Genomic DNA, 22,560 nt, shown 5'->3' on the forward strand with positions numbered 1-22,560 from the left:
CACGCTCTGTTACATTTGTTAGTAGTCCACTCCGAAATTTCCATTCTGAAATAGATCCGTTAATTAAATCCTGATTGCGAAAGAAATCCATTCTTTCTATTATTCTAAACCAATCAAAAATATACGTGGCGATCGTTAACTGGGTTTTTATGAGGGTCATTAAGTAAAACAAAAAAATAATTGTAGTTGATCCACAATAATATTAACTTCTCATCCGACAACTCAGTTAATTTTTATCATTTTGAAAACTCCTATTAACCGTAATTTATTTTGGAGAGTTACCGAAACTTACATTGTTTTTTTCACTTGGTAAATGGTTCTACCAAGTTATCTATCTAAATGTACATCTATATGCACACTGTTATGGAAAAATTATAAAATAAAATTGTATCCCCTTTTTTGCGCTAATTTAATAATTTCATAAAAAATAGTTCTACGAAAAAACTTCTCTTTACCTACTGCATTAATTAACAGGCATTGTTTCGTTACGGAAAAAATACATTCATTTTTAGTTTTACGCTACATTCTCCTGTTTCTGTTACGATCAGAAGTATAAAATACATCGTTAAAGTTCCCCTTTCTGAAATAATGATACGGTAAATATAGAGCTTATACTGAACAGAGTGAAAGCGTCACTTTTAGACCGCCAGGATATTAATCTGCTTGGAATTTTGATATGGAATAGCAAATTTGCTTAGTATTCAGATACTAAGTATCTGAATACTTTACTGTCCCTGGTAAGACTGCCGTGGAATTTCATAGCAGTTATTCTTTAGAATACACCTTGTATAAACGATATGGATTGACGATTTCGAAGGGAAAATATATAGAAGATATTCATATTGTTCATTGTGTGTTTTGACTTAGAGGGAAAATTTCGTCTTATAATATGTTCCTCATAAATAAGAAAAAAGGATTAAAAACCCCGTAAGAATTATAACTTTTTAGTAACTACCGAAGATAAAATAAAATCAATTTATTAATTTGTCTTGAAAAATTTCCATTGCAAAAAATTAATTTCAAGCAATACATTAGAAGTTGTGAACGAATATTTTAACGCTAGCTGTAAATTCATGGCATTAATATATTTTGGTGTTTAATTTCATACAGGAAAACACATAACAATCATAAATAAACATATTTTAAAAGTGGTTTTATATGTTTAATTTTTCAAAGAATAGTGTAATAAAAAATGTTGCCGGGCCTTGTGTTTTCGGAGTGGTACATTCAATTTTTTGCTCGTTAAATTATAATAAATTATTTATCTTTTAATGATAAGATTTTACTTTATGAGGAAATTTCCCCTACAACAATTCTTTTTTTTTATTATATTACTTACGTGTCATATTGTGTAATAAACATGTTCTTAATGAATTTACTACAATAAAGCAGATTTCATAAAATAATTTTAATAAACTTACCTCATGTTCGTATTTTAACTGAAACATGAGAATAATTATAAAAATATATTTGTCCGTATATCTTGATACATTTTACTATGTAACGTCACAGCAACAACATAATTATCTGAAAATTGTTTTCGTTTCGTTAATAATAAACATAATATTTTGTGTTATGTTAACATTACGATAGCTACACGTGAATAAATTTTTCAGAAGCCACCGACCACCACTTTCTGGTACAGGGTCCGAACCCTAACTGCCGTATTATGCCGTAGCGTATTGTTTTCCCAATTGTTGTCATGACAACTGATTTCGTAAAAACTACTGAAATAGTGTACCGGTTACTTTCGTAACAGTTTTCACGGTCATTCTCCTTTGTCCAATATTACTTTATATTTTAAGTTTAGCTTTTCGTTATTACCGCAGTACTTAAAAAAATGCTATCTATTATGTACACATATTGTAGTGGAAACGATTACTGATAACTTTGTAATAAAAGTACTTTAAATAATATAATCTTGAGCTTGATATTCATAGATGGGGGTATAGCTCAGTGGTAGAGCATTCGACTGCAGATCGAGAGGTCCCCGGTTCAAACCCGGGTGCCCCCTTAATTTTTTTCAAATTTTAAAGTGTTAGGAATAAACGAATTTGTATATAAATTTAACAGAATTTTTGTTCAAAAAAATTACACGTTTTTTAACGGCGAACTTCCCCCTTATCTCATATAGGTGATTTCTTGAAACCTACAATAGAAAAGAATATATACATACATATATATATCAGAGACAGCTATTCCTCCACGATTACAGAATTGTATCAAAATAAAATTATACCTGTATAAAACTTATTATGTACTTTGTTTCAAAAAAGATTTATTTTATTATTAAATAGTTTATATATATATATATATATATATTTTATAAACGTATATATTCACAGAATAAATATTATTTTAATAATTATAATATTATTTACCAAAAAAATTAGTGTCACCACAAATAAAATACTTATGAATTTTCTATTGTTCTGTTGGCCCTAGTGGTTAATGAAGGATGTGGCCGATGATATCATATGTCAAATGTTTTCTTGATACTTAAATATATTTAAGTGACTGAGAATAATTGTAAGACGTTCATAAAACATTTAGTGTTTTGTTTTTTAGATAAAAATGAATTATAACGCCGCTAGCTCAAATTACCGTACGTATTTTTATTTTATTTTATCTGTTACATGCCTAACCTATGAATGTTGACATATTTGAATAAAAATGTTATTTGTAAATTTAACCAAATATTGACTTAAAATACCCGTATTTTATTGCTTAAAACTATTTTCAGTTAATGTTTCTTGATTTTTGTAATAGTCTGCTCTCGTAAGTGATTCAACCGGCTCCAGTTATTAAGTATGATTTGTACTGTATTCATGCATATCATTATAGATCAACGTATGTTTTGTACAGTGATGTACATCTTTAAAATTATTGCCATCTTATTGTATCTACAGTGAATTGTTTAAAACCAAACCAAATCATTCGCTTAACTTTTCAACAAAGTTTCATTTCATTGTCTTTGTATTACGCCTCATAGTTCGTACAATTAATTTATCAAATAATGAATTATTTCTGGAGTTCTTAGATTACTGTTGCAGTTATTACTGAATTTTCTGGTGATTTAATTGACTGTTTTTATGATTTACTATGTTCTTTCTCTGCAAATGAATTTTTATTTTTTAAACATAGTGAAATCATTGAATTATAATATTTGAATAAATATTAAATCACTTTTTATTTGCACAATTTTTCATTCTGCAACAGTAATCAATCACTCTGTACTCTAAACGTTTGTGTGTAATTCTAACCTTATGCTAATTAAAGTTCCTCAGTTAACCTCACCTAATCTGACTGCTGTGATAGGTTAGGTAATGAAATATCGTTTTTAAAAAGTAAACTATTATCTTATGATTTTTTTTATGGTAAGCTCTGCCTTGTTTTAATATTATTATTATTATTTTAGAAAGCAGAGATAATTGTTGGAATATTATAAACTAAAAGAAATTTAGTTTTATTAATCATTTATCTACTGTTAGCTAGTACTTGTGTAAATAAATTTTAACACATCTGTTAATGATTGTTTTACTGTACGAAATTCTTTTTAAAAAGATTAACACTGAAGTAGTGTTGTTTACTTTCTGTGCTAGTTTGCTGTAACATAGTTCTGAAATCTTTTCACATGACATTCTCTCGCTGCTAATGAAGCTATTTCATCCCCAGTGTTTATTTCCACTGTCGGGTATCATATTACTATCTTTGAATAATAAATATCTTACTTTGTGAAATTGGGAACTAATATTATGTAGTTAATTATTACGTAACATTATATATTTTTATCAGGTATTTGGTTTATTAGATTGCTAAAAAGGTCAAAAAGGTAAGTTATGTTATCAGTATGAATTTGATATTTTCATTATTCCTATATATTTTGGATATATCTATTAAGTCTTTTAAATTAATAAAAACGTCCTTCAGAAAATATGTGTGCCTTTATACATAAGCTATTTAATTTCTTATTGTTTTCCCTAAACTGAAATACTAATTGTGTAATTGTCTGTGGCAAATGCTATTAAGTGATTATTCCTGGAAATTTCAATACAGTATTTCCTAAAAATAATTTAAACATTTCCATTATTTTTAAGAATTAACTTTTGAAATTAATGTTTTTATCAATCTGTAGTTAAATTATATTAATTCTTGCAAACCAGATATCTCTAATTCATACTTTTGGATTGACCATTCTGATATTTTATTCATTAACTTAACAAAATTATTCTATAACTAGTTACAACCTGTTATTTAAAATATGTTTTATTATTAATGTACGGGCTCTAATTCTTATTCTGTTATATGCCATTACATTAAATTATATGTGCAGTATATAAATTATTATTTAGCTTTTAAATAAGTTTTAAAGTTTATCAAATTTTTTTTTATTTTAATTTTTAGCACAAAATACTGGGCGGAAGTTACACAAGAGGCCTGTTGAAGCACCAGGATTTGAAACTACAGGATATGCACCTCCTCCAGTGCAGGCACCATATAATCTTTATAATCCACCAGGTGGTATGCCACAAAATAATGCAATACCGAACTATTCACAGCAAATGCCTGGCCCTCCATTTGGTGCACCAACAAGTTAGTAAGATTTTCTTTAAAATTAATTAACATCTACATGAGAAAAATGTTTAATTTTTTCCTGTGTAACATACAAAATTCAGGTTTTTCCTTTTTTTATTTGTTACCTTCAAAAATTCTTTTTTCAAATAAATTTTAGAAAGAAGATTGAAAATTTTTAGAAAGACAGTAACCCAAAGGAAAAACAAATTTAATTACGTGTAAATCTTTTGTAACAACACTAGTACATAACAACAACATTAGTAGTATCATACTAGGTCTGTTCAGAAAATAACTAAACATTTTTAATTACGTGCCAATGGAGATATTTAGTGACATGCAGTTGGCAGCATTGTGTTCCACACAACCGCCTCTGTAACCACATTCTTTGAATTTTTATATCTTGCATAGTTTTCGTGTTATTGTTATTTGAGTGTAACATGTTGCACTCAAGTTAGATGATAGTAGCATTTTTTGTAATGTATAGTTTTTTGATGATTGAATTTTTGTCTCAATGTCTAAACCCAGCTTTTGTTACCCATTAGGATCCTTTGCATGAATGTTTCACTGTCATTGACTTGTTCAAGAAGTTGCCGAAAAGCGTTCACTCTATGTTCTTTCTGCTGTTCAATCATCAAATGAAGAACAAACTTTGCTGCAACTCTATGCAAGTTCAATTATTCAGTCAAAATGTCTTGGCAGGTTCTCTGACAATCGATCGGCGATTTGCACACATAGATCATTGATTTTCTGAAATTGGGTATCATCAGTTGAAGTCAGAGGCCTTTGTGGTTGAGGGGCATCTTCAATTGACTGCAACCACTTTTAAATTGTGAAAACTATTTGTAACATTGCGTACAATGATTGCGTAATGATGAGAGCATCATCACTGTAAGCAAAAGTTGAAATGTTCTGTGAAAGTTTTCCCCAGTTTCATGCAAAATTTCACATTGTATCATTGCTCCTGAGAATCGCATGTCATAAAAATAGCTACTAACACTTAAACATGTTGCTTCCAAATAACAACGTGAAAACTAAAATAGATATCAACAATCCAAGAACACATGGTTATAGAGGAGTTTATACAGGATACAGTGCTGCCAAATACACATCACTAAATGTCTCTGTTGACAGGTAATTAAAAATATTCGGTTATTTTCTGAACAGACCTCATAAATGTAAAATGTGCATTTTAATGTGGCTACCGTGTCATTATAATAGATTTATCATCATGTTTTTATATTAATACTGATAGATCTATGTATGCACAGTAATTGTACATATGTCTGTAAAAGTCACTTTTATTTTTAAAAAATGTTTGCATTGTATGCAGACTTATATGGAATAGAAACACTAATATATTGTAGACAAATTTTCATAACTGTACTTATAAACCCTGTAAGTTTTTTCTGCAAAGTAATTTAAAAAAAGTGTATTTGTTAAGCATGCACTGTATTAAAACAGTGTTGTCCATTTTTAGTTGAAGTTGAAAAAAGTTCATTTTAATAATGTTTATTCTTTCTTACCCGAAAAGGTTTCTTGATTTTTCTTTGTGTTTTATTCTGTTTATTTTTTTCTAATTTCCTTTTGCTCTTTAAAAAATGTTAATATATAATTTTTTTAGTGTTGGAATTGATATTTTTTTATTATTTATGAATAGTATTTTAATAATTTACTTAAATAGTTTCCCTTTTTTCAGTGCCAATGGGTGGTTATGTTGGTGGTTATCCCAATGCTCCTCCAGTTGGGGTAGGAGGCCTCGGAGTGGGTGATCCAGGCCTATTGGCGAACCCAATAGTAACAAATGTTGCCATGCAATATGGTAGTGCACTTGTTGGATCTGGTAAACAGCTGGTAGATCGTGAATTTGAAAAATATGTACCTGTTACAAGACTTAAATATTATTTTGCTGTGGATACATCTTATGTCATGCGCAAATTGAAGTTACTGTTTTTTCCATTTACACATTCAGTAAGTATATATTAATTTTAATTTATTTAATGAGATATTTACCATAGATCGTCTTTGTTACAAAGTTCTGTTATCCATTGTGATTTTGTTTTTTGTCATATTTCAATATGCCCGCTAATTTGCTAACAAAATTTATATTTATGCCAACAAATCTGCATTATACTTCTTGTTCCATCAATGGTCGAAAGGTAAAACAATTAAGTCTTTTGTTGTTACAATATAAAAGTCTGAAAGTTTTACTTCTTATTACAATGCACTTTGATTTTGGTTTGTGTTGCATAGTTTTCCTCAGATGTTTAACTTTGGTCTTACTTTTCTAGATTAGATGAATGTTATTCATTTTTTCTTTTTTTTTTATGCCATCTAAAACATGAATTTTCAGTAACTTAGATTTTTCAGCAGAGTAGTTATCATATAATAATCACATCACCAAATGTGCTTACAAATATTAAGGAAGCATAGTAAAGTTAAGTAGGTATATTTTACATTATGAAAATATGGAATTATTGGGGTTTTTTTATCTATCATTTCAAAGTATGTTTTTAGAACCAAATGGTCATATGAGAAATAAATCAGGTTATCAGACGGACCAGTGTTTTAAATGGTCATTCAGTATCATAAAATAAAAATGTAGATCAAACATCAAGACTATGAAATAGAAACATCTACATTTGCCTGCCATAAAAAAATTCAAAACCTATGCATCAGCTGGTAAAGTGATGTTAACGGTGTTTTGGGACTATAAAGGCCCAATCTTAAGTGATTTTTTTGGAGGAGAATAGTACAATCAACAGTGATTACTATTGTGACATGCTAGAAAATGAAGTGAAACCTGCATTAAGAAGAAAAGATCATGTGGTTTTCTCATAAAAGACATTACTCTTCACACGATAATGCCCACTCTTGTATTGCGTAAAAGACATGGGAAGCTACTCAAAAGTTAGATTGGGAGGTGTTGCAGTATTCACCTTACTATTCTCATCTCATACCATTATATTTTTTTGTTTGGTTGGAAGTTTTTACACAGTGCTGAGTTCAACAGTAATGATATACAAGATCATGGTGAATAATTCTTTACTTTTGGAATAAGATATCTTGCAGAAAGACGGGACAAGTGCCTAAATTTAGCTGGGAATTATATTGAAAAGGAATTAGCTAATTGAACTATTGTATCTACTAAGTAACCATTGTTATGAGCTATATCCATGATGTGCTTCATTTCTTCCAATTTTTAATTTATTTTAATATATGTATCCTCTGTTAATGATATTGTGAAATGCAATGACCTTATGTGATGTGTGTACTATTTGAATTTTTATGTACCTAAGTTCATTTTTTACTGTTGAAAATTAAAGTCTGTCAACCTCCAATTATCCACAGTAATAGCCAGGAGGAGGTTTGTAGATTATCCAGAAACAATAGCAAAATCGCAGTTTATCCAAAAATATTTAATAAAGTAACAGTACAGTACCTGATAAAAGTAATATCCGAATGTTTATTCAAAATTTATATTAACATAATAGCAGAACCGGCAATGCTTCGCTATTGCTAGATTTGAGTTATATAGATTAAATGAACACAATTGAAAGTTTGATAAAACATTAAAAACTGAACATTACAGAACTTACAAAATTTAACCTTTCAGTTTATAAAAGACAGAATGTAAATGAATCCAATTGTCAAAACAGCATACCTGTCGGATTTAATTCAGACTACTGTCCAAACACATTAGTCGGTTCAAAACACTCCTAACTTTCTTTTTTCTGTCTACCAGCAAAAAGAAAGTTAGGAGTGTTTTGATCAAGGATTTCAATAGCTTTAAACCATCTTCGGACAATGTGGACCATATTTCAAAAACCCATGTGTAAATCAGCCCAGTAGTTTTTCAGTCTATAGCGGACTCACATATGAACTTTGCCTTTTATATATATATATATATGAAAGTCTGTTGGTATATTTCTTTATTTGTTTCATAAATATCTTGACACTGGCACCACCTCCATTTTTTGCAATAATTTTTCTTTTCACATAACATATATATTCTGAATATGAGCCAAATTGGACTATAAATGCAATTTTTCCAAATATCTCAATCCCAATGCCATCTATGAGGTCCATTCTTTACAGAGTTATTTCTTTCCATGTAAGTAATACATATTCTGAATATGAGCCAAATCAGACCATAAACACAATTATTTGAAATATCTCAACCCCCAGCGCCACCTAGCGGGTCCAAATTAATTCAGAAACCTTGGTGGGTGTGCACACAACTCACCAAAACTTTATCGCAATTGGATGAATGGTATAGGAATATATATACGGGATAAACAAATAAACATTCATTTTTATATATGTAAAAGATAAAAAATTTTCAATATCACTAATACTTATGTAAATAAGTATTGTATATTGAATACATACAGTATTGATTAAATAATACATACAGTAGTGTAAGTGCTGCATATTGCATTAATATATTCAATAGTGCAATCTCCAGTTCAAATTATAAATTCATTATTTTTATTTTTATTTTTGAATTTCATTTGTTTATTTTTTTTAATACTAATATTTTTATTTTACCCTTATATTTCAATGTTAGATTATTTAATTGTTTAAGTATTATGTGTACAATACATTATGAATTGCATCATTCTGATAAACATAAATTCAGTGAGGAGACATGAATTCTGCAATATTACAATATTTATCAAAAAAGTTAATATTACTTTATCATTGTTGACTCATAAATTTAACCAGATTGGAATCCATCATTTGTTAAGGTGTGCCTCATTCCGCTGCACAATTTATTTCTTTTTACTGAAAATTTTGATAGAAGAGTAAGAGTAGAAATTAATTTACAATAGAGTTTTAGTAAGAAGTGCAGGAGGTACTTCATGCTTTTAATTGTGTAATTGAATAGGTGTGTTTACATTTTCATGTGTATATTGTAATAAGATTATTGGGAACATCACAATTTTACATTAGCAGAACCATAATTGGTATTCATCTTTAATCATCTTAGTAATGACAAAAACAGTTCACAAAAAATGTTTTAGGACCTTATATTGGTTTGTTTTCCAAGTTTTGCAGTACTTGTGGGTACTATTGTGGGTTTGGGTATTATTAGTACCCAAAAGAACCGCTGTATCTAGAATCTGAAGAAATTGAAAAATAAAATATAGCTTTAACAAAGTGTTAACATAAGAATTGTCATGTTTGCTATTTATTCAATGTACGTATAAAATATTGTGACTGAAATATATTCATGAAATGCTAAAAGAAGTAAAAACATAAATAGATTCCAAAAATGCTATATAAAATTCATATTATACATTAATAGCAAAAAAAATGTGAGAGGAAAATATAATTCATGATCAAGATTGTTACATTAATCAACATAACCACTTTTTTTTCTACTTGTTTTTTCCACCATACATCCCTGGGCCGAACATCCACTAAAGTATATGCGGCCCAGGGACGTGTCATCAGTGCTGATGTAATGAGCCGCCTAACTGCCAATTTTGGTGCACTGCGATTATTAAATAATGCTCTTAGGTGGCTTTGGTTGTTGGGGCAACCTTTTGACAGACCATGTTTATATGTTGGCCGAATTTTAGGCTTCTGTCTAAGTACACTCCTAGGTATTTTGCGTTGTTGACTTCTCGTATGTTTACACCTCTTATCTCAATATTTATGCTCCTGACTCTTCTCTTGCCTGAGAGTAGGATGGATTTGAACTTGGTTGGAGACATCTGCAATTGGTTGTTGTTAAGCCAGTTATCTATTAATTGTAGGGCCTGATTTGCTTTAGTTTCGAGTTGGTCAATCTCCTTGTCTTTTACGAGGACGGCCACGTCATCTGCATATCTGACAATGTCTATGCCTTCAGGGTAGGGTAGTCTTAAATATTTAATGATACTCTGATTATGTTCAAGGATGTTCTCAGTAATATATAAATGAAATAAAATTATTACATCATGCTTTGAAGCTTGTACTATTGTATTACTAGTATTAAAAAACTTGTAGTAGATCCATTAAAACTGATGTTCTAGTCAAATAATATAAAATTCAATTTTTTGTGATCTTTTGATGACTTTTTTCATTCAGCTTATTCATTTTATTTCCTGCAAAAAAAATATTGATAAACAGTAATTTTGTACATTTTATTAAAAAAAAAAAGAAATTGTTTGACTTTTGTGCTCTTAAGCTTGTTTAGTGTAATAATGGTTATCAGCTGGACAGAAACAAAACCAGTAAATTGGTGTTGAGCTACTATGGCCCTGAGCTTCTCATGTATTTATAAATTTTAATTATAAATGTATTATGCCTTTTTGGGAGTTTAATAATATTTTAATTGTGTTGTTCCACAGGATTGGTCTGTAAAATATGAACAGAATGAACCAGTACAACCTAGATATGAAGTTAATGCACCTGATCTTTACATACCAACAATGGCTTATGTGACGTTAGTATCCTTCCCATTAATTTACATTTATTAAGCAAATTTATATTTTTGTTGTTTTTTTTTATTAGTTTTTCTAATCAGTTTTATAAAATTTATGAACAAAATTTTAGTTCAGTTCAGTACAAACTGTTATGAAGGACAGATACTCATTTTCTCTGCGTTTTGATAACCATGTACAGTTGTGCAGTATTACATAATAACGAATTCTACTCATTTAGTTCAAAATTCTTTGAGTATGTGATATATTATTTTCTTTTTATTTCATTTCATTTCATTTATTTTGATGGATTTTATCCTTGTATTACATTGATGACAATACAGTCTTCATACATTTTATTATTTACGTAACTTTAGGTAATTCACTAAAGTAACATGAAATGTTAGTTAGAATGTTAAATATTATTAAAAATGTTAAATTACAGTTTTGTTTTACTGTTTTACGGAAACATTTATTCAGTTAAATATTGCTAATGGAGAGTTGTGTTTATTGTGAAGATAGAAATCACTCTTACTGACAAAAGTAAGGGATGATGGAGTAATGAAAGCCATTAATGACAAGCTACACAACTGTTCATTTCACAAGATAAACAATGAACCACATTAAGGTTTTGAAAGTATGTGTTTATATGTGTAAGTCAAAATTTGACATAATACCATAAAGTCTCAAAATTTTGAATTTATTCTTGTTACTTTGATAGTTCATTAAATGTAGATAATTAATCTAAACGTAACTTTTTAATTTTATATGACTAATCTTTCCAAAATAACTAACAATACATTTCAATTTGATAGTATTAATGAAAGGCAGTTACATAATCACAAATAAATTGTCGCTAATGTTCTTGACTACTGAATGATTTATCTAATATAACTAGAAAATATTAGATTTGATACAACTAATGTATTAAATCATGTCTCAGGAGTTATAAATAAACAGCCTCTTGTTAAAGAAGACTAGAAGACTTGCATCATCCACCATTAAATACAATTATCGACTGCATTGTTAAGTTTCAAAGTGATACTCCCTTTAATGAAGCTTTAATTTTTGATAAGCAAATCTTTTAAAATGTTTATAGATTAATAAGACAGATTGATTGGAACTTGCTAAATGATTTCAAAGATATAGATCTGTTGATCGGTTTAATTTTAAAATTAATGAAATATTTAACTTGAATGGTTCCCCCAAGTCTAAAAAGAGAATTTTTTTGATATGGTAAGATAATGATTTGATTAAAATGATTTGAAAAAGAATTGTACATAAAACGCAGATTTATAAATGACATGTAACAAAATTTAGAGAGTCTTAAATTGGGGAAAGTAAAACTTAAAATTAATTTAGAATGTTGTAAATGCTGTGAATATTGACAGTAGGAACTTCATTAAGAATGGAAGATCAAATATTGATACAGCTGGTGAATACTTTTGTGTTAACTATTTCTTCAGTAGCCGTAGTAGTAGTAATAATAAGGAAAAGCAAAATATTTTCTAGATTACTTTTGCACTGTTTATGGATACTCCCCAGCAAGTTTTAAGGAACAAGTTTTACGACACTAACATTTTATTTTCCTCCAGTTTTTCTGCCTGAAGTAAAGATGTTATTAGAAAAATGAAATCTAAATGATCTCCAAATATGATAATGTGACATCGCCAGACTGTGACATATTTTATACAGTCTTATGATATATTCAATTTATTATTAAAAACTAATAAATTTCCAAATACTTGGAAATTGAGAAAAGTATGTCCCATTTTTGAGACTGGATCTAAAAATAAAAATAACATTGAATATTTTAGGGCTTTTGCTATAGTGTCTGTTCTGTATAAGGTTTTATAAGCTTAGACATGTATTAGACTTAATTTCCATATAAAGCCACTTATTTATGAAAAACAAATGGCTTTATGAACTGATTGGCTTTGTAGAGTACATTTCTGATGTTATGGTTAGTACGGTCAGGTAGGTGTGGTTTAACCCACCGGGTTGGTCTAGTGGTGAACGCATCTTCCCAAATCAGCTGATTTAGAAAGTCCTAGTAAAATCAGTTATTTTTTCACAAATTTGAATACAAGATCGTGTATACCGGTGTTTGGTGGTTGGGTTTCAATTAACCACACATCTCAGAAATGGTCGAACTGAGACTGTTCAAGACACCACTTCATTTACACTCATACATATCATCCTCATTCATCTTCTGAAGTATTATCTGAATAGTAATTACCGGAGGCTAAACAGGAAAAAGAAAGGTTGGTGTGGTTTATACAGATTTTTCTAAATTTGTTGACAAAGTGGAATACGTTATATTTTTACAGAAATTAAAGTAGTAAGAGCAAATTCAATGCGTTAAATATGTAGGCTTCAAACAGTAATAAAAAAAAATCCTTTTTTTTTTCAGATGTACCTCACGGTACTAATTTCAGTCCTTTGTTGTTTGTAATTTTTATTATTGATATTAGTGGTTATAATGGAGAGTTTGACTTTCTTCTATTTCTGATATGAAATTATTTGTGCTTGTTTGATATTAGAGCACACCTTGAATTTAATTCAGTTATATGGAGCTCCATTAATAAAAATAATAATCCATTGAAAGTGTTACAATTATATAAGAAAGGATTCATGTCTGTTTTCTCTGCCTAAGGAAATATATATTTTGTATTCTATTTGCATTAATTTATCTTTGTATGATTTATGTATTACTTTATGATCACGTTATTGCATATTATTCCTTTGTTTTTATTTGTATTTGATATTTCTTTCAGTATATAACTATGAATTATATATTTTATATGAATAAATGCACTGAACATAGGTTTGTTCTATAGTGAGTCAATAAATAAATCAGCTACAATTATTTTAATTAATGATATAATTTATTAAAAAACTTATTATATTATACAAGTAAATCCATATGGTAGACAGGGTATGTCATAAACTTTTAGATTTTTAAAGCTTTCCAAATATGGGCAAGTTTTTTACCAAAATAGTTGTTGTCACAAACAATAGTGATGGATCTTAGTGAGCTAAAGGATAACTGTATAAAATGCTACAGTGCTGATAGTAAGAAACTGTGATTGGATACTGTTTGAGCCTCTTCTAAGAATAAAAGGCTCACAGATGGTGTCTGCCCTCCTGAGTACTCTGTATTATTATACACTAATAGAGTGGTTGTGTCTCAGCTTCTGTCAGAAAATCCTTGGTTCAAATCCAGGTCAGGTTTGGCAATTTTCCATTTTGTACTTCTCTGCAAATTTCATTCATGTTTATGTGGTGAGTAGATATACAAAAAAAAAATCCCTTTTGGCATGCTGGAAGGCAGAGATAGATTTCACCAGTGCTAAATAGGGGATAAAAAAAAATTCCACCCTAAAGTTAAGAAAAACTTCAAATTTACTCAATATGATAATGGTTGCTTGTTAAAAAAGTTTTATGTTTAGCATACAAGGAGCTCCATCTTCTTACAATTCTAGCAACACTTTGGTTATCCCTTGCCATAGTGGTTGGTCATATCAAAAATTATTTCAGACAAGAGTTTTAGGTAATGTTTAGAGTACTAACAACCACTTTAAAACAATTCGATACTGTGCCTATTAAGGGAGGTATGATTTTTTTTGGTCTTCGAAACCCTTTTTTTTCACCCCCTGGGACAGTGGTTGGTGATATAATAAAACTTTACTTATATAAGTTTTAGGCCCTTATCCAAAAAAATAGTAGGAACTTTAAATGAATTTGATATTTTACTTAAGAAATTTATAGCAATATTTTGCCTTTTTCGAAAAAGCACCCTCATTTCCATTACCATGATCCGATTTTGGCCGTCAACAAACTCGACTGAAATTTTCAGACGAGTTATTTTTAAGGAAAAATTTGAAAGTGATTGGTAAAAAATTACAGCAGTTATCGTGACCACAAGAAAGTGAAATATATATATTTGTGTGCGTGTGTGTGTATATATAAATTTTTGAGCAGATGGTGGTTTTAGGTGGGGTCTAAGGGATGTGAAATGCGAAGATATGTCAAAATTTTCTGAAAGTCAAATCATGGTACCCATTACAGATAGGTAGCTTTCTTATGAAATCTATCTAAAAAAATTCAGATAAAGGTTTAGGGCTACTTCTTCAAGTGATATTTGGGCTTTAGCTGTGATTGAAGATTTTATTTAATGAGAAGGATTATTGAGGGACAATAATGAATTTAATAACACTGATTGGAGTATTGGAAGAATCCATAGGATTGGCTTCGGGACTGGAGAAAATTCTGGAGGATTGAATAATAATATGCAGTAATTCCTGTTTTTAAGAAAGATTGTTTTGAAGAAATGTAAAATATACATAGGAATCTTAACTATAGATTCGGAAATGTTATTTGAGATGATTCTCAAGAAAAAAGATAAATAGAAAAATGAAAATAAAAACAGGAAAGGATCAGCAAGGTTTCCAGAAGGAACATCAGCTTTAAACTTCATCTTAATAACAAGGCAGCTGCAAAACAATGGGAATTGTGGTTAGAGGGATAAAATTACTAGCAGTGATTCACTCTGTGCCCTTGACCTGATAAATGACATAGCAGGTGAGACATAGTACATTTTAATTTTACCAGTTACAGTTGGCAGTTGGTTTGAGAATTTTAATTTTGCTTATTATTTCCAGGTAATCTAAACTCAAAATAAAAAAATTTAAATTATTGAATCTTGTAATGACATATCAATCAATAATTATATAATTTTTGTCTGCCATTATTTTTATTTTTTAGGTATGTTTTGGTTGCTGGTTTAGTTTTGGGTGTGCAGAATAGATTCACACCAGAATTCCTTGGTATACAAGCAAGCTCAGCATTAGCATGGACAATAGCAGAAATACTTATTGAATTAGTTACTTTATATATTACAAATATACAAACAAACCTAAAGACTTTAGATCTATTAGCATTTGCCGGTTACAAATTTGTTGGGTAAGTGTTTTTATATTAAACTATGTCTCTTTTTTCAATTGTTGAGGTGAACTGGAAATACTATTTGACTGTTTTGTAAAGGAAAGCACTTTTCTTTCAAATGCACCATATGTTAGAATATCCTTCATTGTTAGATCATTTCCAAAGATGAATATCATTCATTGTTAGATCCTGCCAAATAGGTGGACCATTTTTATATCGTATTCAGTTAGCTTATAGAGTTCAAGTAAACAAACTGCACATACATATATTCAGGTGGCCTGTTCACAAGCATCTCCTATAAATCCTGATGTAAATAAAGGAAACTGTGTGACATTAATATTCAGTAACCATATGTTATTATATTTTTAATTATTATTTATATTTTAAATTTAAATAAATTAAGACATTTTATTTGAGTTTTTAAGAATTATGAAATTATCAATCGTCCACAAACAGTAAAATTTTATTAATATCTTGATTAAATTTCTATGATAATAAACAAATAATAAATTCAATTCAGTTATTGTCATCTGATTGCAAAAAATTGGTAGTGCTGTCAGTATTAAAAGATACAAGGAGAAGCTCAATTTTGTTTTCTATTATATTATCCAATTCCCAATAATTTGGTTCAATAGTATTGATTTCATGTTTTATACAGTTTTTCCATTCCGGCTGGCCTGTTTTATCAATTGCTTTTAAGCATAAATTTTTAACATCAGATATTTTAAAACCAGTATTTTCTGATGCTATGTAACTTTTGATTTGTTCCCAAATTAACTCTGTTGGATTGAGTACACAGTGATAGAGAGGTAATCAAAGCACGGTTTTGCCACTGGATCTTCTTAACTAATCAATTTTATACATATTAAAATTACTTATAGTATGCGAAAACCTTAGCACTAATCAGACAAGTTTATCCTCTTCAAAAATCACTCCTTTAGAACTAAGCCACATTTTGATATCATTCTTTTTCCAAGGCATAGCTCAAATTTTTTCCTTTTTACATGAATGATAAGGGGCATTGTCCAAGACAATGAAAATTATCCGAATTATTTTCCAGAGGAAGTAACACATTGCTAATCCATTTCTCAATAAATAAAATTTACTCTTTTACAAATCACCTTTTTATCAAAATTATTAATTTTTTCTTCAGTTGACCTCCAGGGTTTTGTTTTCTTCGGGCTTTTCACATCTTAAGGGCTTTTTTCACGGCCTTTTTTTCAGAGGGGATATGAATGTTGCACATTCTAGTAAACTTAAAAAAATTGCATTACCAGTATATTATCTTTAAATAGCATTAGAGTAAATAAATAAGTAGCAGAAACACAAAAAGATTGATCATATAAAAAAATTAAGACTTTTAATAGAACTGTTTTTTTTTTTTGTCTTCAGTCATTTGACTGGTTTGATGCAGCTCTCCAAGATTCCCTATCTAGTGTTAGTCGTTTCATTTCAGTATACCCTCTACATCCTACATCCCTAACAATTTGTTTTACATTTTCCAAACGTGGCCTGCCTACACAATTTCTTCCTTCTACCTGTCCTTCCAATATTAAAGCAACTATTCCAGGATGCTTTAGTATGTGGCCTATAAGTCTGTCTCTTCTTATAACTATATTTTTCCAAATGCTTCTTTCTTCATCTATTTACCGCAATACCTCTTCATTTATCACTTTATCCACCCATCTGATTTTAACATTCTCCTATAGCACCACATTTCAAAAGCTTCTAATCTTTTCTTCTCAGATTGTCCAAGTTTCACTTCCATATAAAGCGACGCTCCAAACATATACTTTCAAAAATCTTTTCCTGACATTTAAATTAATTTTTGATGTAAACAAATTATATTTCTTACTGAAGGCTCGTTTTGCTTGTGCTATTCGGCATTTTATATCGCTCCTGCTTCGTCCATCTTTAGTAATTCTACTTCCCAAATAACAAAATTCTTCTACCTCCGTAATCTTTTCTCCTCCTATTTTCACATTCAGTGGTCCATCTTTGTTATTTCTACTACATTTCATTACTTTTGTTTTGTTCTTGTTTATTTTCATTCAATAGTTCTTGCGTAGGACTTCATCTATGCCGTTCATTGTTTCTTCTAAATCCTTTTTACTCTCGGCTAGAATTATTATATCATCAGCAAATCGTACCATCTTTATCTTTTCACCTTGTACTGTTACTCCGAATGTAAATTGTTCTTTAACATCATTAACTGCTAGTTCCATGTAAAGATTAAAAAGTAACAGAGATAGGGAACATCCTTGTCGGACTCCCTTTCTTATTACGGCTTCTTTCTTATGTTCTTCAATTGTTACTGTTGCTGTTTGGTTCCTGTACATGTTAGCAATTGTTCTTCTATCTCTGTATTTGAACCCTAATTTTTTAAAATGCTGAACGTTTTATTCCAGTCTACTCGAATGCCTTTTCTAGGTCTATAAACGCCAAGTATGTCGGTTTGTTTTTCTTTAATCTTCCTTCTACTATTAATCTGAGGCCTAAAATTGCTTCCCTTGTCCCTATACTTTTCCTGAAACCAAATTGGTCTTCTCCTAACACTTCTTCCACTCTCCTCTCAATTCTTCTGTATAGAATTCTAGTTAAGATTTTTGATGCATGACTAGTTAAACTAATTGTTCTGTATTCTTCACATTTATCTGCCCCTGCTTTCTTTGGTATCATGGCTATAACACATTTTTTTTTATATCTGACGGAAATTCCCCTTTTTCATAAATATTACACACCAGTTTGTATAATCTATCAATCGCTTCCTCACCTGCACTGCGCAGTAATTCTACAGGTATTCCGTCTATTCCAGGAGCCTTTCTGCCATTTAAATCTTTTAATGCTTTCTTAAATTCAGATCTCAGTATTGTTTCTCCAATTTCATCCTCAACTTCCTCTTCTTCCTCTATAACACTATTTTCTAATTCATTTCCTCTGTATAACTCTTCAATATATTCCACCCATCTATCGACTTTACCTTTCGTATTATATATTGGTGTACCATCTTTGTTTAACACATTATTAGATTTTAATTTATGTACCCCAAAATTTTCCTTAACTTTCCTGTATGCTCCGTCTATTTTACCAATGTTCATTTCTCTTTCCACTTCTGAACACTTTTCTTTAATCCACTCTTCTTTCGCCAGTTTGCACTTCCTGTTTATAGCATTTCTTAATTGCCGATAGTTCCTTTTACTTTCTTCATCACTAGCATTCTTATATTTTCTACGTTCATCCATCAGCTGCAATATATCGTCTGAAACCCAAGGTTTTCTGCCATTCTCTTTATTCCGCCTAAGTTTGCTTCTGCTGATTTAAGAATTTCCTTTTTAACATTCTCCCATTCTTCTTCTACATTTTTACCTTATCTTTTTTACTCATACCTCTTGCGATGTCCTCCTCAAAAATCTTCTTTACCTCCTCTTCCTCAAGCTTCTCTAAATTCCACCGATTCATCTGACACCTTTTCTTCAGGCTTTTAAACCCCAATCTACATTTCATTATCACCAAATTATGGTTACTATCAATGTCTGCTCCAGGGTAAGTTTTGCAGTCAACGAGTTGATTTCTAAATCTTTGCTTAACAATGATATAATCTATCTGATACCTTGCAGTGTCGCCTGGCTTTTTCCAAGTGTATATTCTTCTATTATGATTTTTAAATTGGGTGTTGGCAATTACTAAATTATACTTCGTGCAAAACTCTATAAGTCGGTCCCCTCTTTCATTCCTTTTGCCCAGCCCGTATTCACCCACTATATTTCCTTCCTTGCCTTTTCCAATGCTTGCATTCATATCTCCAACTACTATTAAATTTGCATCTCCTTTTACATGTTTAATTGCTTCATCAATCTCTTCGTATACACACTCTACCTCATCATCATCATGGGTGCTTGTAGGCATATAGACATTAACAATCGTTGTCGGTTTAGGTTTTGATTTTATCCTTATTACAATGATTCTATCGCTATGCGTTTTGAAATACTCTATTCTCTTCCCTATCTTCTTGTTCATTAAGAAACCTACTCCTGCCTGCCCATTATTTGAAGCTGAATTAATTATTCTAAAATCACCTGACCAAAAGTCGCCTTCCTCTTCCTACCGAACCTCACTAATTCCTACTACATCCACATTTATCCTATCCATTTCCCTTTTTAAATTTTCTAGCCTACCAACCTTTTTTAAACTTCTAACATTCCACACTCCGACTCGTGAGATCCGAACGGAGGGACTAGTTTACCTCCGGAATATTTTACCAAGGAAGGCGCCTCCATCATTGCTATATGAAAATGCAGAGAGCCACATTTTCTTGGAAAAAAGCAGCTGTAGTTTTCCATTGCTTTCAGCTGCGCAGTACTCTGAGGACTGAGTGATGTTGATATGGCCGTTTAAGTCATTCTGACTCACCCCCTTAACAACTACTGAAAGAGCTGCTGCCCTCTTTCAGGAATCATTCCTTAGTCTGGCTCTCAACAGATACCTCTCCGATATGGTTGCACCTTCAGTCCAGCTACTCTGTATCCTTGAGCACTCAAGCCCCCTCACCAACGGCAAGGTCTCATGATTCATAGAAGAGGCAATAGAACTGAAAGACAAAATATTATAAATTTATAAACATTTGATTACATGGGTTCTATATGACTAATTAATTATATGGCGACTAATATGAGTAATGATTATTGTGTTGTATGTAGATATGGCCGCGTTGTGAATCTGCACTGCTGATGTAACTCAGCAGAAATATGACCCAATCACAAACATATGTTTATTCTTCACTCTAAAGGTAACTGAATACAGTATACATAGTGCATTACACTCATCAGTATATAATGCTTTGGTTTTGGCAGACGGAGTGGAACAATTGATCCATTTACATTGTCCCAACCTATCTTAGACCTGTAAATGAAAACTATCTGAGACATGACACAAGGGACATTGCAGAGTTGCATTGTAGAGTTGATTTCTCTTAAATTAATAATTTTTTTTATATAGAACCATTCTATGTGGTGAACAGAGTGAAGGTATCACATGTAGGATTGAACATCTGTGTTTCTCAGTAGGTTCAGCATGCCATTATGTGATGTTATGTTACTCATGGAAAACAATAAGAAACCCTCTCACCTCTCCTCATATGCTTGACAAGGAACAAAACACATGGGACTAAGTTGAATGAAACAAAGAAATGTTAGAAAAACTTGAATTTTATTTAGAAACAGTACATTAGACCAAAGTGCACTATACATACCGGTTTATAATAAATGTTCAAAAATAAGTTCGCCATTTTCAGTACATTTCTTGACATGCTTCTGTACTACTTTTGTACTCCAGGGCTTTCCTTAAGTTGTTCAACCACATCCGTGATGCAAACAATTAATTCCTCACAAGAATGTATTTTTGTTTTGAATACAGTATTTTTCATCTGTCCCCAGACACAAAAAATCTAAAGGTGTTAGATCAGGCAATTGTATACCTCCATGATCAATCCATTTCTCAAGGAAATGATGATTTAAGTAAGTGGAAACAGCACAAGAGAAGAGGAGAGATGCGCCATTGGTCTAGACGAATACTTTGCATCTCGGTACTAGCACCGAGATGCAAAGTATTCGTCTAGACAGCTTAAGCAATTCTGGAAGAAAGTATAACTAGACCTCAGCATTTAAGCAGCCAGGTAATAAGAAAAATCCAAACAGCTCGTTGTAAAGAGGACTGCACCATAGATTGATGTTAGTTGAAAATTGCCTTCCACCGTTTCATGAGAATTTGCCCATCTATGCTTACTGCATAAGTTATTGACGTCATCTCAAGTGAAATTTGCCTCGTTGGTAAACAAAATATACTTATAGAGTTGTTAATTTCTATTCCACCAGTTACACAACTCCAAGCGAAGCGGACCTTCTCCAGGGTGTAGATGTTGAACCGACTATTTATGATAAGAATAAAACTAGTTTTGTTTAAGTGTCTTCCAAACCATCAAATGTGAAACTCCAATCCATGTAGTAAGACACATTTCATATATATTCTGCTGCAGTAGAATATAAAATAAATATATGATTTAATAAGAATATATAAGTATATATAAATATGTTTGTATACGTATACATATATACATATCTATTTATATGAAATAAGAATATAAAATTATAAATAATGCTGTAGCATTACCATTGCACACACCCAGAATGAGTATCATATCAGCATTTCCCTATGTTGTAAATAAGTATGGCATTAGTTTAATGCCAAACCAATCACAATCAAACTAAAATTCACAAAAAATCTTTGCCAACAACAATACAGTTCACAGTACCAGATATACTTAATGTACCTTACAGAATGATTTAAACACTAATACAATATTGTACATTGTTAATCAGCTGTTGTTATTTTATTGCCAACTTTGAAATAATAATTTTTTAAATAATTTATTGTATTTGTCAAATTTTTATTTTACAATTGTGTAATTTCCATTTTTTTTTTAATTTTTTAACAGTAAATTTTGTTTTTACAAATTCTTCACATCACAAAAAAAGGTGATGATTTTTAGTTACACTAAATAAGTAAATAAGTTTTTTTTTTCTAATAAATGTAGTAGTGTACAGTTTCTATATAAAATTGTATTTTTATATGT

At 30.4% G+C, this 22,560-nt stretch overlaps 1 protein-coding gene and 1 non-coding gene across 4 annotated transcripts in view; both read left to right on the forward strand.

The window, feature by feature from the left end:
- The first annotated feature begins 1,942 nt into the window (after positions 1-1,942).
- Positions 1,943-2,014, forward strand: TRNAC-GCA (transfer RNA cysteine (anticodon GCA)). The gene has a single exon. It is a non-coding gene; the product is annotated as a tRNA-Cys (tRNA).
- A 433-nt stretch (positions 2,015-2,447) lies between these two features.
- Positions 2,448-22,560, forward strand: part of Yif1 (Yip1d-interacting factor 1) — a 36,112-nt gene continuing 15,999 nt past the window's right edge. For all 3 annotated transcript variants that reach the window (XM_075365971.1, XM_075365969.1, XM_075365970.1), the window contains exons 1-5: positions 2,448-2,605; positions 4,405-4,593; positions 6,272-6,543; positions 10,914-11,008; positions 15,753-15,950. In XM_075365971.1, coding sequence (XP_075222086.1) covers positions 2,575-2,605; positions 4,405-4,593; positions 6,272-6,543; positions 10,914-11,008; positions 15,753-15,950 — 785 coding nt within the window. In that variant the 5' untranslated portion in view covers positions 2,448-2,574. The remainder of the gene's footprint in view (positions 2,606-4,404; positions 4,594-6,271; positions 6,544-10,913; positions 11,009-15,752; positions 15,951-22,560) is intronic.

This window comes from Lycorma delicatula, chromosome 5 (genome assembly GCF_047948215.1).
Source record: "Lycorma delicatula isolate Av1 chromosome 5, ASM4794821v1, whole genome shotgun sequence".
Lineage (NCBI taxonomy): Eukaryota > Metazoa > Arthropoda > Insecta > Hemiptera > Fulgoridae > Lycorma > Lycorma delicatula.